Source organism: Armigeres subalbatus, chromosome 1 (assembly GCF_024139115.2).
Source record: "Armigeres subalbatus isolate Guangzhou_Male chromosome 1, GZ_Asu_2, whole genome shotgun sequence".
In the NCBI taxonomy this organism is placed as follows: Eukaryota; Metazoa; Arthropoda; class Insecta; order Diptera; family Culicidae; genus Armigeres; species Armigeres subalbatus.
Genome location: NC_085139.1, coordinates 227,824,864 through 227,844,065, shown reverse-complemented (window position 1 = coordinate 227,844,065; position 19,202 = coordinate 227,824,864). Strand labels below are relative to the sequence as shown.

At 43.2% G+C, this 19,202-nt stretch overlaps 1 protein-coding gene across 2 annotated transcripts in view; it reads right to left on the bottom strand.

Annotated features, from left to right (window-relative positions):
* Nucleotides 1–319: 319 nt before the first annotated feature.
* LOC134205841 (transmembrane protein fend-like) overlaps nucleotides 320–19,202 on the bottom strand; it is a 377,960-nt gene continuing 359,077 nt past the window's right edge. For both annotated transcript variants that reach the window (XM_062681463.1, XM_062681464.1), the window contains exons 4-5: nucleotides 1,403–1,723; nucleotides 320–1,060 (exon numbers count right to left, since the gene is read on the bottom strand). In XM_062681463.1, coding sequence (XP_062537447.1) covers nucleotides 656–1,060; nucleotides 1,403–1,723 — 726 coding nt within the window. In that variant the 3' untranslated portion in view covers nucleotides 320–655. The remainder of the gene's footprint in view (nucleotides 1,061–1,402; nucleotides 1,724–19,202) is intronic.

The following is a 19,202-nucleotide window of genomic DNA, read 5'->3' as shown; positions in this document are numbered from 1 at the left end:
ATTGTTAAACTTGGTTTCGGCTCCGTAACGCTTCACGGCAAATGAGCCTTCCAAATAAACGAAAGATTTAAAAAAATCGTTGCATGAAATTTGAAGAGTTTCCGATTGTAGTGATTAGCGCAAAACTTCCTCTGGTTTTTCGCACGACGAAGAGCTGATGGTAAGTTCTTTGTTCCAGGACGACCAAATCTCGATCCTTTTTCGATACGATCTACCCCCTTGAACCAGAAACCCATTGAATATGAATGCATATACCCTCTTAACTTCGAAACATTGAAGCCTAATATAAAAAATAGTGTTCTAATGCCATTTGCGTAGCTCTTGGGACGATTACTAGTAGTTATAGTTTTTCATCCATGTACTTGTTCACAGACGACCGAAACTATCACACAAGTCTTATTCAATCGAGTAATTTTGCCGTGCACGTGAATTTGCATTAACTTTTGTTCAAACAATTGAGAATATGGATGATCATAACTGTGGCTCGCTACTAAATATCTGTTTTTAGAATCCTTTCGACCAACGACCATAATTACGAGGCAATTTATCATTTACAATATCACCAGCGGTAAAACTATTCTTATAAAATCTAACTTAAACTCTATTGACTTTGAGCACTCGTTAATCTATCACCTTTCCTGTAGTGACCACCTCTTCAAACGTGCAATATTTCCGTTGCCATCACGTCGTTCACCACTAGGACGTGCGTATCCGATGATATCGAACTTGCATCCGACGACGACGAGGTTTTCTCCAAAGAAATCGCCTTATGCCTTTGATTGACGCAACTGACCACCGTCAGTAGGATCATCAGGAACACCACTAGCGTGATGTATACCCCAAATAGTAGAACTTCTCGCAATCCGTCCGGTTGAACACAATTTTGTTCGTTTGATGGTGAACCCTCAGGGTGAGACACAGGAACTAGCTCTTCGATACCCAGTTGGGTGCCCGTTGTTTCGGCACCAGTCGTCGGTCGCTTTGATTGGCTGTGTCCAACGGAAGTGGCTGCAGACGTTTTCAGGACAATCGGAGACGAACGAACCAGGGAGTTGGTACGCTGAAAGTCAACAATAGGAAAAACACAATAAAACGTTAATTTGCCAAAACTGAGGTAATTCTGTATATAAAAGGTTTCGCATAATTATGAGCCGGTAATTAAATCCCAACCAGATAGCATAAATCAAGACCGGCGCGATAGAGCAGTAAAAACTTAAAGACTTGTTTTGTCGTCCGATTTGGTGAAGTGTGCAAAGCCGGCTATCAGCAAAATCAGATCTGGGGCAAATGCAATAAAATTACCATAATTAAGTCGGGTTCTCGTTTTAAAATAGTGCGGTCGTGCGGTCCGAGCGATAGCATCAAATGAGACGATAAAAATGATTTCTCAAAATGGTCTTACCTTGCTCCGACAGGTGACTTGCACCCGATAGTTGGTCTCCGCCCAAAGCGACAACTGCACGGTGGAGGATTCGGTCAGCAGGTTGCCCATCAATCCGCCACCGGAGACTTCCCACGTCACAAGGCACTGCTGCTGCTCTTGCGATTGTTGCTGCTGCTGGGAATGGTTGGATCTGGACCGGCTGTCGGCTGCGTTGACCCAGGCGACATCTGCCGTCACCAGGGACTCGTTTCGGGTCATTTGTAGTAGAACTAGCGAAAGTCGATGGGTTGAATCTTTATTGGACGGAGATAGGTTTTCCAGGATGCATTTTCGTTGGCACTGGAAGAAAATAAGAAGAGACAATAATATATATTTAATTTTATTGATATTTTCAAAAACAGTCGATGGCTAATGTGGATAATCATAATTTAACAAATTTGATATTTTTTGTGGAAGCTGAAATTCAATGCATCCCTGATCCATGATTCACGCTTAAATAATTCTATTACTCTATCTAAATGGACTTTGATCTGAATCATTAATCTAAAATGTGAGCCTCACACTGACTGTGAGGACGAAATTAAGTGTAAGTAGGTATCAGTAAGTTTTATCGATAAATTAAATAAATAGTAAACCGTCAGCATTGAGTAAAGATCAATTTATGGCCAACTGACAATTCTCCCTCCGACGATTACATAAAGTAGGTGTGGCAGAACAACAATCAATATTCTGTTTTTTTTTATTTGGAGCAGGGAAAAGCCCATTTGAGCAGAACTGCTCTTGTAGCCTTTCTCAAACTTGCGCGAAACCTCCTCATCTTTTAATATAGCATAGCATAGCATATGTGATTGTACAAATCGTGAGTGGCTATACAATGCTCAATTGAGCAATCTTCTGTATATTGTCGCAAATCGGTACTTGGGACTTAGCAATCTCAAAGCTCCCATATTCATCCCATCGAAAACAAAGCAACAAAAAGGAATTTGATTTGTTTATTATTTTTGAGATTCTTTTTAGCAGTGTATGAATATATGTTCAGTGAGATGGAAAACGGAACACTTCCCCTACATAGTTTCCAAAGGATGCACACGGGAAAGGGCCGTTTGGCCGAAAACCATTCGGACCAATGCCATTTGGCCGAAGGCCATTCTGCCGATAGTTGTTTGGAATACTAGGCCGAAAGTCATTTGGCTTGAGAAAGTAATAAAAAAAATAACCTATTTGGCCGAATAGGTAGTTTTTTTTACTTTCCACTTCTTAATCATCAGTTCCCACTTATGGCAGCAGCCATCGAGCATCCGAAAATCCGTGAATACCATCACTATACGAAAATGCACGGATGCGATAACATGTATGAGCATGGCTAAAAAAATAGCTTCTTGTAGTCGACCTTGGCGGTCATACAATATATTGAAATACAAAAATTTTATTTTGAATGAAGAACATTTTAAATAATAAGAATTTTATTGTTTTACACTCCTCTTCGCTTCTGTATGGAAAGTTTCTCAGCACTTTCGAGCATTGTCCGAATTGCGTCCACTGTCGATACTCCTTTGCGGAATCCAAACTGCATATTTGAAGTCCACGCACACCCTCCATACACTTCGTCAGCCTGTTGAGGATTATCCTCTCCAGAAGTTTCCCAACTGTGTCTATCAGGCATATATGCCTGTACGAAGCCGGATTTCCCGGCGGCTTCCCTGGTTTTGGCAGCAGTACTAATTTCTGGGTCTTCCACATTTCTGGAAAACTACCCTCGTCTAGGCACTTCTGGAGTACTGTTCTGAACATATCCGGATCTGCCAAAATCGTAGCTTTCAGAGCCACGTTTGGAATTCCATCTGGACCGGCTTTCCTCATTTTCAGGCACTTCGCAGCTTCTGCCAGCTCGTCATTAGACACTTGCCGACCCTTGGAAATCGCTTCTTCTTCTCCGCCGTACGGTATCGGTGGCCCTTGATCTTCGCAATTGCAACGCGGTACGCCTCACCCCAGGAATTGGTGACTGCTACTCGGCATAGCTCTTTGTAGCAACCTGATTTGCCAATCTTGATTGCCCGTTACAATGCGGTTCTAGCTTCCTTGAACGCCACCTTGCGCTCCTCTCTCTCTCTGGTTTCGTCCTCGCTCTCTGTGCCCGCTTCCTGGATCTGAGACAAGCAGCGCGTAACGCACTGAGCCTCTCGTTCCACCAGTAGGGTGGACGCCGATTGCTCCTAGTCTCCAGTTTTCGCGGCATTGCGGCATCACAAGCCGTTACCATCCTTCTTATCAGTTCGGCCGCATTAACGTTCTTGAAACTGTTGTTCGGTCGAAGTGCCTCAACAAAGAAGTCCTTGTCGAAGGCTTTCGTCTTCCACTTCTGCTCAACGGTCACTCTTCTCCGTGTTGTCGCAGGGTTTCGTTGGCTAATACAACAACGAATCGCCTGGTGATTGCTATGGGTGTACTCTTCGCTAACTCTCCAGTTCATGTTCACCATCAATGAAGGACTGCAGAACGTGACATCGATAATAGATCCCGTCTCTCCGAAATGTGCTTACGGAGCCTTCATTACACAGTCGTACATCTAGCTTCGCCAGAGCTTTCTGAAGAATATACCCTCTCGTATTGGTGACTCTACCCCCCTACGCCACAGCCCAGGCATTGAAATCACCTCACATTATTACCGGCCTTCATCCGATCAGGTTGTCGGTTAACCGCTCTAGCATATGGCCCACCTTGGAGGTACATAGTAACTGCATACGTAAACGCCGTTGATTTTGACGATCATGAATCCCTCACATAAACTTTCTACCACTTCTTGGATAGGAAATCTACCCATAACTTGTATTGCAATTATTTCCGTTCTATCAGCCACCCAGTTGCCATTATCAGGAGGAACTCGATACGGCTCTGGAATAATCGCTACGTCACACATAGTTTCTTTTGTTGACTGCCATAACAGTTGCTGTGCGGTATCGCAATGTTTCAGATTAATCTGAATTATATCCACTACTGCTGACCTGCGATCGCCTTCTTATATGCAGGGCATTTGAAGGCACCCGTCTGATGGTCATTACCGTTTTCTACTGTGCAACGCATGTACTTGACCCTTTGCGTGCATGCAGTCTTTCGCAAAATGACCTGTTTCTCCGCATTTCCAACACTTGTTGGATCTGTCCGGACCTTTCGATGGACATTTCGACCATCCAACAGTCAGTTTGCCCACCTTCAGAGCTTTGTTAGCAGCGGTTACTGGCAGACGCTGTTTGTGTGCCTCCGTATGCTTTCCTTATTCGGATAGTCCTTGGTACCTCACCCAGATCACACTCGGACTTTAGTGCATCCTTGAGCTCCTCTTTCGACGTGATCTCGTCTAGATCCCTGCACATTATTACCATCTCTGGAGTTAGGGATTTAACTTCCGCCTCTGCGCCCAGCGATTTCGCAATGCGCTCTTGCATAATCGAGCTATCAATCGTAGGGTCCTTCTTTAGCTCGAGGAGCATCTCTCCGATTTGTGTGCGCCTGGTCCTCACTACGTTCTCGCCCAAGTCCCTCAGCTCCCAATCCTCTCTAACCCACTACTGGCGAACTGGTTCGCCGCTCCTGCATCTGCTTCTGTGTGGTATGTCCAATTACTCATTCTATTGAGTTCCCCTCTTCAAACCGTTAGCTCCACCCGTCGTACGTAGTTGCTTATGATACATGGATTGTCTTTGCAAGCATTGAGGTCCATCCTAGGGTTGACACACACGGGCGCACTTATATGACCGTGTTCAGAGACGACCACGCAATCGGGAAAATCTCAATCGATTCTATTTAGTACTCACCAATAAGATTGGTGGACGAGTATTGAACGTATTCGGAGGATTGTTAGTTTTTTACCGGGACAAAGGCGACCGTGCTGTTAGCCCCCTCGCCATTTCAAGCCGGTGTCACCCTTCATTACTCCGGGAGTAGAACAGCACGATTGTTGGCCCAATGTCGTCGTTTCCAATCTACTATCCAGGTTCTGTTCGTTGTCGTAAGCCGTGACCAGTATATCGTAATTAGTAATTAGAAAAATGGAAAACATGCATGTTGTAAAATGGCTGTTACGTCACTTTTCCAGATTACGGTGGTAATGTGCTGGTTGGCACTTCTGTTGATGGGCTGAAGTGCTTTGGAAGCGGCACGGGTCGCTTATACAGAGCTGCTCATAGGTGGTTTTTTGTAGAGATTCAACAGCAAGTTCAACAGAGTCCACTGTCAAATCTCCGCCACGTCCCATAGGCAGATTCCGCTTGGGCTGGCTGGGAACCAGTGGTGCCAGGGCTCGGTCATCTCCCGATGGAAACGCCAACTGGTGGTTTTTCATTGGGAAGGGTCGACTTCGCGTCTGCTTCCCTCTGCACGGCTGGTAACAAGAATGATGATGCCGCGTGCACCCCAAATTGACCTCTCTGCGATAGGGCCAATTCGCCATCACACAGAGGGACTTGCCGACGCGGTGCCTACGCCTGCTCCAGTCTTGACGATGACCCCTTTCCGTCCTCGGGCTTGGAACCCGCCCGGTTGACCGACGCCGCGAAAGTGACGATACCATGTTGTTCTTCTCGCGGCCACTTGTTCGATAAAAGAATCGAGTTCGACCACAGGGCACTGGTATGACCCATGAAGCCGACTCCGAACCCTTGGACCACCTCTTATTTGCGCCTGAACTAGCCATTCCTCGAGTCCACGCGCCACCTTCTGTGTAGCTCTGAAATGGTTTGGACGATAGCCGATAAATCGGCGTTCCAGCCAACTTCATCTTTACACATCCTCCGGACTAGGTTGTCCGGAGTAGTGTCCAGACCACATGTAGCCGTTCTGCCGTTTCCTCTAAACCTGCGCACATCGGACACTCGGGCGAGGCCGAGTGTCCGAACCGGTGTAGATACTGTCTGAAGCAACAATGGCATGTACGGACCTGGGTCAGGTGGAAAGTGATTTCCCCATGGTGCCTCTTGACCCACGTACCTATCTCCGGTATCAATCTATGTGTCCATCTATCCTTAGTGGAACTGTCCCACGCACGCTGCCATTTGACCATTGAGGCCAACCTGACAGTCCTACGGATGCCTCTCGCGCCGCGCATTTCGAAGCACTCTATGTCTTCACCGATAACGATTCAATAGGCATCATACCGGTGATGACGCAAAGTTCATCGTGCGACACGGTACGGTACGTGCTCGCAACTCTTAGGCACATGAGCCTATACGTACGTTCTAATTTCGTTCTGTAGCAGTTAATACGCAGGGCCGTACCCCAAGCTGCCCCCATATACCTCAGTATGGAGAGAGCAACGCTAGCCAGAAGCTTGCACTTGCTGGCATAAACCGCAGAGCTATTGGACATCATCCGGGACAATGCCACTATAGCTGTGGAGGCATGCTTGCAGGCGTAATTGACGTGGCTACCATAAGTGAGCTTATCGTCGATCATTACCCCCAAGAGTTTGATGGAGCGTTCAGAGGTGACCGTGCAGTTGCCTGACCTTATCACCGCTTGTTGCTCCGACTTTCGGTTGTTAACAACAACCACCTCAGTCTTGTGGTGAGCCAGTTCTAACTTCCTGGAACTAATCCTCTCCTCCACAATTGCGATCGAGTGGGCTGCAGTTAACTCCACCTCTTCGATCGTTTTGCCGTAGACCTCCAGCGTAATACCGTCAGCGAAGCCGACGATTACCACGCCCACCGGGAACTCTGCATATGTCTGTGAAGATAGATAAGATTGGATAATTCTTTATCAATTTCGTCACTATTCGGATACTACTTACCGGTCAAATGATACGTTTTCTTATTAAAATGCTGGCCAACCGCGGGGCCAATACATTCTATAGCGAAAGCCTAATATATCGGTGAAACCCTTCCGAATGACGAAATAACGAGAAGTGGTCATAGAAGTTTGGTAGACGAACATTTCCCATGATATCGTTTCGCGCGCGTATCGATGACCAACCAGATCGATAGATGATCGTTAACTGATGTCGGATTAGCAATCAAATGCCGATCCATGCTTCGTAAGATATACTAGGTCAATAGTATGCGTGACGGTAATTAGAAAAAGGAAGGTAGGCTTCTGAGATTGGAGATTTGAGCAGTTTTCTGGCGCCTCCATAGTGTATAATTAGAATCTCTACATCAGTATTGTTCTGAATAATAAAGGTCAACTCGCGTTAAACGCTATATCGATGTGTCCAGGATCGTATCGACAACAGCATTCCGTCAGCTGCTTGCCAGCGTGGCCATCGACCGTTTTACCGCCGGCCCGGCTATCGTCGCCTTTACGATTGCCGTTAATTCTGACCGTCGCTCCCGCAAACCTGTATCACCGCCATCGCCAATCCTGCCCAGTGCTCAGAAAACCTGTTGCCACAGTTACCATCGCAGCTCCAATCGCCAGTTAAGTTATCGCCGCCATCGTGACTAATCCTGCCCATCGCTAAGCAAGCCTACTGCCCCAGTTACCGTCGTCATCAGCACTCCCTACTGTCAAGCCTGTCAACCTATTACCGCCATCGCGATTGTCGCTGATCCAGTGCGTCGCCCAATCAGCCTGCTAGCCTATAGATGCTGCCGCCATCGCGATTCTCGCCGTGATATCAGCCGTCCGAGCCCTGCCACTGCCACCCTCAATAGCGTGTCATCACCAACCAGTCATGCTACGTTATTGGACCCCTTCCCCTTCATCAAAGGCAAGCGTTGCCATGAGAAGCACCACCACCCGGTCCGTCGATTAGGCCGAATTAGTTGCTGGTCCTGTCAGTGACTACCCTACGGCACCAGCCGTACCAATTCACGGCCTTGCCGTGTAGCATACGAGTGGGTAATAGGGTAAATGATCCAATAGTGGAGGAACTAAGCACGTTCCACCACTGTTTATTCGCTTGCCCACAAACTATACACTAATTCACTTACCTCAGCGGTTCTCAACCTGGGGTACATGTACCCCTGGGGGTACCTTCGCTGGCCCTAGGGGGTACCTCGGATAAAAATGCGTAATGGCGGACGTATTACAACTCCAATTCGAAACTTATTGATAAAGTTTTGATTATTGTGTATTTATTATATCATAATTTTGTCTTGTGCATATCAATCAAAGCCAAATCCTCAACCAGCACAGTGTATGAAGGGCTGCGGAACAAAATATAAAACGAACAAAACGTCTAACGCGCAAATTTTAAAAATCTCCAATGCAATTTTCCTGATCTAAACGAAATGTTGAAAAATATTTTAAGTATATACTTTTCAGCTAAAATCCAGAATCTAAAGGTTCGGATGCCTTGGTTTAAATGGTATATTTCCCATCCGAAAACTTGCCATCTCCGGATTGGCAATCGTACGCCTTTGCACGCAAGGCTATTTGGAGACCCTGGCTGGTTCGTTGCAAGCGGATTAAAAGCATCCTTCTACGCTTCTCAGAAGCCTTCTTCCAAACAGTTTGAAGGCCTTATTTCAAGATGTCCAGAAGCCTTCTTTCAAGATGTTCAGAAACCTCCTTCTTTCAAGAGGCCTGGAATCCTTCTTTCAAGAGGCTTGGAAGCCGCCTATCAAGAGGCTTGGAAGCCGCCTATCAAGAGGCTTGGAATCCTTCTTTCAAGAGGCTTGGAATCCTTCTTTCAAGAGGCTTGGAATCCTCCTTTCAAGAGGCTTGGAAACCTCCTTTCAAGGGGCTTGGAAGCCTTTTATCAAGAGGCTTGGAAGCATCCTTTCAAGATGTTTGGAAGCGTGCAAGCCTCCTTTCAAGGGGCCCGAAAGCCTCGTTTTAAGAGGCTCGGAAGCCTTCTTTCAAAAATCTCAGAAATCTCCTTTCAAGAGGCTTAAGGTTCTTTTTAAAAGGCTCGTAAGCCTACTTGCAAGAGGTACAGAAGCCTCCTTTCAAGAGGGTCGGAAGACTTCTTTCAAGATGTTCAGAAACTTTCTTTCAAGACGTTCAGAAGCCTCCTTTCAAGATGTTCAGACGCCTCCTTTCAAGAGGCTTGGAAGCCGCCTTTCAAGAGGCTTGGAATCCTCCTTTCAAGAGACTTGGAAGCCACCTTTCAAGAGGCATGGAATCCTCCTCCTCCTCCTGGAAGAGGCTTGGGAGCCTTCTTTTCAAGAGGTTTGGACGCATCCTTTCAAGAGGTTTGGAAGCATCCTTTCAAGAGGCTTGGAAGACTCCGTTTAAGAGGGTTGGAAGCCTCCTTTAAAAGAACTTGGAAACCTCCTTTCAAGAGACTTGGAAGCCTTTTTTCAAGAGGCATGGAAGCATCCTTTCAAGATGTTTGGAAACCTCCTTTCAAGAGGTTTGGAAGCCTCCTTTCAAGAGGCCTGCAAGCCTTTTTTCAAGAGGCTTGGAAGCATCCTTTCAAGATGTTTGGAAACCTCCTTTCAAGAGGTTTGGAAGCCTCCTTTCAAGAGGCCCGGAAGCCTTCTTTCAAAAATCTCAGAAGGTTTATTTCAAGAGGCTTTAGGTTCTTTTCAAAAAGCTCCTCCTCCTCCTCCTTTTAAGAGACTTGGAAGCCTTTTATCAAGGGGCTTGGAAGCATCCTTTTAAGATGTTTGGAAACCTCCTTTCAAGAGGCCTACAAGCCTCCTTTCAAGGGGCCCGGAAGCCTACTTTCAAGTGGTTTGGAAGCCAGATTTCAATATGCTTGGAAGCTTTCCTCCAAGAAGCTCGTTCTTCTTTTTTCAAGAGGCTTGGGAGCATACTTTCAAAAGGCTCAGAAGCGTCCTTTCAAGATGCAAAGGAAGCCTTCTTTTAAGTGACTCAAAAGCTGCCATTCAAGATGCTTGAAATCCTCTCTACAAGAGGCCTCTTATTAAGAGGTGCGGAAGCCTACTGTCAAGAGATTCAGAAGCTCCTTTCAAGAGGCTGGCAAGCCTCCTTCTAAACGGCTCGGAATTACTTTTATCAAAAGGCTTGGAAGCCTACTTTGAAGAGGGGGTACCTAAATTAATGCAGAACTTCGAAGGGGTACCTCTTTAGAAAAAGGTTGAGAACCGCTGACTTACCTTACAGGTACATTTGAGAGCTAATCATTTCTATTTTGAGTAAAAAGTGTTCCAATATCATCAATTATTGGTGCAATGTTCCAATAGTTGCGATATTTTATAAATTGTGTTCCTATAGTTGCGAATCCCATTGTTTTCATACGAGACTCACAACTATGGGAACACTACCGCAACTATTGGTACAAGGCAGAGAATAAATTAAAGTATTTCAGTGATACTTTACCGATTTTTCTCGAAATTCCTAATTGTTTTCGTCTTTTTCGTGTAATGACAGGTCAACTAATTGACATGCAATGTAGGTTGCTGTGTTCATTGCGTATATTTGGCAAAAACTGCACTACCGCAACAATAGGAACAACCACGACTATCGGATCAAATACCCCATAGGTTCCAAAAACTAACCCACAATTCCGTTGCTAACCAGATCCGAACGTCTCCCCGCTTCCTCAAAATGACCCTGGGACTCGAGGACCAAAAGGAGGCCCCGTTTGCTGCCGTAGAATAGACCAGTGGTCTGGGGTTTTAATCGGATTCCCCTTCTGGATTCCGGACTGAAATCCTTCAGGGCTAAAAGAGCCGTACCAGTAGAGTATAATAATGGGCTTCAGCAAAAAAAAAAAGTTTCGACCTTACCAACAAACAATGTTAGCTATATACATAAGCTATAAAAGACTAATTTTGCTAATGTAAGCGCATTATTCTCCTCCAATGTTTGTTGGGCGTTATGATATTCGGCAAAATGGTATTCTGCCAAACGACTCTTCTCCGTTTAAAAATTCTATTTCAACAAGATTTTGTTTGGATTTCAACGGTAAATTCTTCGAAATTTACACTCCAAGCTTATTTAAGTTGCAAAAATATCGGCAGCGGCGGCGTACACCTCCAGTGAGAGACTTTTTCATACTTTTTTGGATTCAATCCATGACCAAGAAGATAAATATAAGAAATTGAAAATATATCGAAAATGCATGGAACACTGGATCAATTTTGGTGCAAAACAAAATGTTTTGCTTTTTGTTACGCCTTTTTTGCAAAAAACATGGATTCCAAAGTGACGATGTTAAGGCCCCCAGACCTAAGCGATTTATTCGCCGCGATTCTAGCGGCGACAGAATCGCAGTCGCCAAGCGATAGAATCGCGTCGCGTGTGTTTGGAGGAGCCATAATTCGTGATTCGTGAATCTCAACGACGTTCGTAATATTGTGCAATTTTGAACTTCATCCAATAACTATCTTCCATCCCTGTTAGATTATTCGTTAAGTTTGACGTTGACTTCCTAACCACGTATGTTAAAGTTGCAACACAGCTTGTTCTGAAGCCCTCAGCAATAGTAATTACCTTTTGTATCCCATTTAAATAACATCAGCAAATAGGTTTTCATGAAGAACCAACGCCCTACGAAACAGGAATAATATACCTAAGTACAAGAGTTAGTCATTGATATTCAAGTGCGCTGAGTGCTCCTTACAAAATACTTGTCATGTTCATTTTAACGCTGTGTTGTTTTGCCTTTGCCCGAGGCTGTTTATCCTTTTCTCGTACACTGGAGAAAATAAGAGTGAGCTAATACGGCTTCGAAACGAAATTTTGGAAAATTCATCCCGTACCCCGAAAATTATCTTTCCTAAACAGCAGTTTGCTTCCTACGTACGAAGCATATGTAAACCGAAAACAAAGTATCACTCCGGGAGATCTACAAGGAGATAATAACGTCGCTACGGTGCTGATATGGCTCCCGAACAGAAGTTGTTCGACGAACGAACCTACCGAGGATGGAATTATCGTTGATTATCTCTTCGCAACATGCGTAAGACATCGGCGGGAAATCCTGCTGGCGGATGGCACTTTCGGAAAAAGATTTGCACGTGTTATTCCTCGAAATGTTGGTTGGCTGCCTTGGAGCAAACGGCCCAACATGCTTCATTAGTGTCAGTCATTACGAGTTGCCCCAAAAGTGGAAATTTGAAACTCGTGTGTGTGTGTGTGTCTGTGGGCTCTCGCCAATACCACGCGCGTTTGCGAAATTGTCCGGGACAGTTCTGCGAAGGTCAATGTCGATTGGTGAAACATTGAAGACGATAGCGATGATGCGAAAGCGATGATGATGTTGATGAACGCTTGCTCGCTCGCATCTGCCCCCAGGGGAGGAACCGAAATTATGAATTCCTTTCCCGTAAGAGGCACAAATGCAAAACAACTGCATTATTTTACCAGCCAGCCAGCTACGGGACAACCGAAATCGATGCCCGAGGAGGAGAAATGGCGACGAATGACAGTGGAGGGATTGTGGTCCAAAGTTGGATTATTTCGATGCGATTTCATTGCTTGGGATTTGTAAATAGTCGTAGACGGGTTTAAAATCAACTTTTTAAGGTTGTGATACACTAAAGACAGGTGTTAGCAACTGACTTACCAGTTGAGAAAAGATTTGATCGAAAACGATTCTGACTTTTTAGTCCAACTCTAACTCTAATCGACCAAGATCCAGAGAAGTCGCGTGAAATACAATTCCTTCAAGACATCCGGCCACGGTGCGGCGTCGACGACGACGTCCTACCAGAGCAATCATGTCCCGCACTAATGAATTCACGATTATATGCTCATGCAATCGTTTATTACCTTAAAATGTATGCTTAAATTTAAATAATTAATGAAAATGTTGGTCCCCGGTGAGGACGACAGTGGCTGGCTGGGCTTGGGTTCGGACTCGAACTTGAACTTGGACTTGGACAACCGGTGTTTATGGCCTGGAAGTGCACTGCCGTACGGAGCACGTCTCGGCTGAGGACAGCAGGTAATCGTACTTGCGTGCGGAGTTTGGTACGTCGTCGTGTCTCTGAACTGTGTTAGGTCTAGGGAAATAATGTCTTGAGGATTTCGTTTTGTTTCAGTTTCACTGCAGTGATTGCTTGTTAATTATTCATGCTTCGTTTCTGAGTTGCATATTTTTAACTTTGTTTCTATTGCCGTATTGCTGTATACCATTGTATTCGTTTTTGAACTTGACGCACCCTATCATCTGCATTTTGCGAAACAACGCATTTGGTGTAGCCATAAATTTGTCACTGAAAATGACTTATGCGTTTCTTCAAATACTCACTACCCTTCGTGCGCACATACAAATTCGAAATTGTAACCTGAAAAATGAATCTGATAGCGAACAATCTGCGCAATAAGTGGCCCCACCTTTTTCCTCAGAAATAATAAGCAACGACCGGAATGAGAAACGATCACGATCGAAGAGGAAATTTATCATCTTAATCGATGTGATCTTCCCACCGATAAGTAAGCGCACCGTCTGCATTCGTCGTACGTAGGAAGTGGATGTTTTTTCGTGTGGAATTTATAAGAATGCCTTTCTTATGCGTTTATTGTTTTGGTTTACTTGTTGGATCAAGTTCAATGCTTCTTTAATATATTTTTTGTAACATTAGGTTGGTTTTTACATGAAGAAAATAATCTCAATCAAATGAAACTTAACGTATCCTGGTATACTATTATTTTATAAAAGAAGCGAATACATCTTGATAAAAGGTGAAATGTACGGAGTGAAGACATAATTTCAAAATAGAAGCATCTACAGGAGCATGTTCAACGGTTGTATAAATATAATTCTGCGTGTGCTGTCTGTATCCTCTGTCTGAGTTCATCATCAATATGCAATGAATCCGTTGCATGCAATTCGCGTAGGATGCCACTATGGATTCCAACACGAAAAGCGATTATAAATTATCGGCTGAAGGCATGTGCACACGATTTTTGGTGCGAACAAATGAATTATTCGCATTTATAGTTTTGTTCCGATTTATTGCATTAATGTATGAATTACAAGATTATTAATGTAGTGGATAAAAGAATGAAAGTAATCCATTGCACAAAACCTTATGGAATCAAGGGCAACGTCCAGGGTATTCGGTTGTAGCTAGAAACAGCGATGAAGAAATTTGATAGAAACCTATATTCATAGTTTATTCCCTGAAAGCAGTAAAAGAAGTCAACTTAAGGACAAAAATTTTCAGAATTCCAGCATTGTCGCTTTCTGTTATTATTATTATTTATTCAGACTAAGGCCGAATTGGCCTGTGCGGTATATAAGAGTCTTCTCCATTCGGCTCGGTCCATGGCTACACGTCGCCAACCACGCAGTCTACGGAGGGTCCGCAAGTCATCTTCCACCTGATCGATTCACCTTGCCCGCTGCGCACCTCGCCTTCTTGTGCCCGTCGGATCGTTGTCGAGAACCATTTTCACCGGGTTACTGTCCGACATTCTGGCTACGTGCCCGGCCCACCGCAGTCGTCCGATTTTCGCGGTGTGAACGATGGATGGTTCTCCCAACAGCTGATGCAACTCGTGGTTCATTCGCCTCCTCCACGTACCGTCCGCCATCTGCTCCCCACTATAGATGGTACGCAGCACTTTCCTTTCAAAAACTCCGAGTGCGCGTTGGTCCTCCATGAGCATCGTCCAGGTCTCGTATCCGTAGAGGACTACCGGTCTAAGGAGCGTTTTGGCAAGAACAAGTCTTTGCAAAAATGTGATTTTGTTCCAGATGAAACCAGCAATGTTTCTCTAGAAAACAACAATAATGACTCGATTCACAACTATCGGCGTACTCCTGTTGCACCAGTTGCGTCTGCTTCCTCTTTTCGATCGGTACAGTAGTGAGAAGCCGTCAATGCCATTAGAACCGTCAAGTCAAATGCGCTAGGAAAAGATGAAATACCAATCATTTTCCGGAAACTAGTCCTGGATGGAAGCATGCAAAAATCATATCGTTAAAAAAGAAGCCCCATTTGAATTCCATAGCCAATCTGAGACCAATTAGTATTCTCTGTGCTCTACCGAAAGCGTTCGAAAAATCTTGCAATGGCAAATAACTGTTTTTATCGACCATAGCCGTTTACTATCAGCTAATCAAGCTGGTTTTCTTAAGGGTCACAGTTGTAAAACTGCTGTGTTACGAATATTACGACGATTTGGTGTCAGTGCTGGATAGAAAAGGTGTTGGTATTTTATTGCTCCTGGATTTTACGAAGGCCTTCGACAAAGTGTCCCATCGAAAGCTTTGTGACAAGCTCATTTCGTCGTTCAACTTCTCTGTCGAAGCAGCTGATTTGGTGGAATCTTACTTAATGCGAAGGAAGCAAACCGTTTTTTGTAACGACAGAGCATTAAAAAGTGCTGAAATATACCACATAGGATACCACAAGGATCAGTACTAGCGCCACTGCTGTTCTCTTGCTTCATCAACGATCTTCCTAGTGTGCTAAAATATTGCTGTATCCAGCTGTTTACAGACTACGTCGAGTTGTATATCGCTAGAACCAACGAATGTACTGGCCGAATGATGAACGAAGATCTGGAAAGAGTAGCTGAATGGTGTGCGCATAATGAGTTGTTGGTAAATCACAGCAATAGTAAAGTTCTGCTTGTGTCTACTCGTGGACGTGTTACAACCAAATCATCCCCGGCGATTAAAATGGAAGCCAAAAAAATCGAATGGTATGATCGTACCAGTAATCTTGGATTGCAATTCAAATATAACGTCCACTACTTTTTGAAATTTCCTGACCCACCTCCCCCCTCTGTCACGCTTTTTTGTATACCTAGTATATGTACTGTCACAAAATCTTAGACCCCCCTAAACCTGTGTCGTCATTTTTTAACAACCGCATACATCTTCCAATCGAGTCTACAATGGGACGCATTGATCATTCAACTATGTGGTAAAATCTAGGGTGGTTTACGCACCTTGTACGGTATCGCTGATATGGTGTCTACTGCAACTAGGCTCAAACTTTTCAAGGCCCTGATTCTTCCACATTTGTTGTTTGGAGACGTTCTTCACGTTGCCTCAAGTGCTGCTGACATGAGACGCCGAGGATCTGCTCTCAACTCCTATGTACGTTACGTATATGATCTTAGTCGCTTCGACTCCGTAACCCATCTGCAGAAAAACCTTGTTGGATGTTCACTTTCAAGACTGTACGCTCATCGTTCCTGTGTATTATTACGTAGAATTTTAGAAATTCGGTCTCCATCTGTGTTGTACTGTAAACTTTCACAATCACAACGCCTACGTCGCTCAGAACCTAATAATACCACAAAATAGGACGAAGCTCTATAAAACTCGTTTTTCGTCAGTGGTGAGGCAAACTGGAATATACTACCAGCCGGAGTGAAGCGTTCGTCATCAGAAGCAATTTTTAAGAGGGACTATTTGAATTATACTGGAATAACTAAACTTACTTATAAATGTAACTTTTATCAAATTTGTATTTGGACTTCATGACACCGGAAGTAGTGTTTTTAAAAAGGCTTGTACCTTAAGCTACTGGATAACAAATAAACAAACAAACAAACAAAGCTCTGAATAATGTTCTTATCAATATGTATGTTGTTACAATAAATTGATGATATTTACGCAATTTCCTATCTGAAAATCCGTTGGGAGGTCCAAAAGAGTTCGGTTCGGAGGAGATGTACAGAAAGAATAAATCTGTTTGGGAACCCGAAGAACGGACTTTTTTTGGGTTTATAAACGGAAAACCTTTGGTCTTTCGAACTATTTTGGGCTTCTGAACGGAACACGAAACTATAAAAATATAATAGAATACCTTCCAGAATCCCAAAAAATTTCGTTCCGAAACCCAGATAAATGCCTTATTTTGGGTTTACGAACCGGTTCACTGAACGGAGCTCTTTTTGGCCTTCTGAAGGAACTCTTCTGGTCGAAACGATTCCTTTTGCGCTTCCTAACAAAATCCTTTTAGGGCTTCGGTAATGAATCCCATAAGTATTCTAATCGGAATATCTTGTCCAGAAGCAGAAAAAGATTCCGCTCAGAAGCCCAGAACGCTCCATTCGAACGTTCAAAAGTATTTCTTTTGAAAGTCCAAAAGGATTCCGTTCGGAAGGCCAAAAGTATTCCGTTCAGAATTCTAGAATGATTTTGTTCAGAATCCTATCAGATTTCCGTTCGGAAATCCTATTGGCGCTTTGATGTTGCGTGAAGAAGAAGAAGCAGAAAGATGATAATATCAAAAAATAAAATTTCGAATAGGAATATTGTGTTTATTATATAGTAGAAGAAAAGTTCAACCCCGTACTGTTTACCGTTTTTAAATTGCTTCTAGAATTTTTGAGAAGAGTTTTAAAAACTTCTTCGTATGGTTTCCCGTGGAGATTTTTTCGATTATCATCTTTCTGCTTCTTCTTCTTCATGCAACATCAAAGCGCCAATAGAATTTCTTTGGGAAGCCCAGAGTGATTCCTTTCGAAAGCCCAAAATAATTTCGTTCGTTCGGCACTTCTTATAATTCTGTACGGAAATCCGTACGGACGGATATCTTTTTGGCACCCTAATGGAATTCTTTTAGGCTTTCGAAATTAATCAAGGAATCTTTCCGTTTGAAATTCTGAAAAAAATCTGTTTGGAACCCAAAATGGACGCCGTTCTGAAGCAGCACAATTTCCTGAAAAATTAATCGCCCAGTTACTTTATCACCACGCCGTGTGCATGTTGCACGAAATGTTGTTTAGTACAACAATGTCAACAGACGGCGCTAGTATGAGATGTCAAATCTAAAGATAAACGATGCGTGCGCCTCTAGGTGTGAAACATGCAATCAGTGTAATTTAAAACGACCGACGGGAATTTCATCAGTGTTACGCCTGTTTGTGCTAAAAGGCTCCGCTCGGAATTCCAAAATGATACCGTTTGGAAACGTTATAGAATTCCGTACGAAATCCCCATAACGATTTTGTTTGAAAACCCAAAATGGTTTAATTGGAAAGCGCAACAGGATTCTGTTTGGCAGCTCAAAGTTTTCGAAAACTGAATGTCTGTAAAAGTCTGTAACTTCAATCAAAAGTCTGTATAATGTCTGTAATCTGTATGATGTCTGTATGCAAGACCAAATGTCTGTATAAATACAGACATGTCTGTATGTCTGACATCCCTGAATCAGAGCGTTAATGAATAAAGCTTCTAATGAATGATTAAATTTGTAATGATTAAATCATTTAACACTGAGATTAAATATTATGATTGATGATTAATCAGTTGACGACAATGATTAATGATTAAGATTAACGATGAAATACCTTTTTGACAATGATTAACGATTATGATTAATGAATAAAAAGTTTCGAGAATGAATAACGATTAACGATTATGATTAAATATCGACACAATATGTGTATGATTAATGATTAATTATCCATATGAATAACGATTAATACTAATGATTAATCAAATTTAACGATTTGCATAGTGATCAATAAACAAGAAATTACAACACTGAACAAATAATAAATATTACGTACAATGAAAACATTTCCAGATTTTAGATTCATCAATTTTTTAAAGGTATCTTTCAAAGGTATGATTATGATTAATGATTAACGAATAAACACGATGAATATTGTGATTAAGATTGACGATTAATGATTAAACGCTACAAAGCTATGAATATGATTAATGATTAATGATTAAATGTAAAAGTCTCTGATTAATGATTAGTGATTTAAGATTAAATCACATTTTTGAGTGATTATGATTAATGAATAACGAATAAATATCCCATTATTCATTAATCATGATTAAATCTATGATTAATCACTAATGCTCTGCCCTGAATCATATACCACGAAAGGAAGCAGCTTATTCTTTTCTTTCATTAAACGGTGCAGGATTACGTGGGTGGGTAGAAATAAGCCCGCCAGCAACGTGAGAAGCTCTTTTTTTTTTACAAAAGCAGTTTCGCCCTTTTAAAATGTTGGTGCCGAATTGTGAGACGTGGAACGT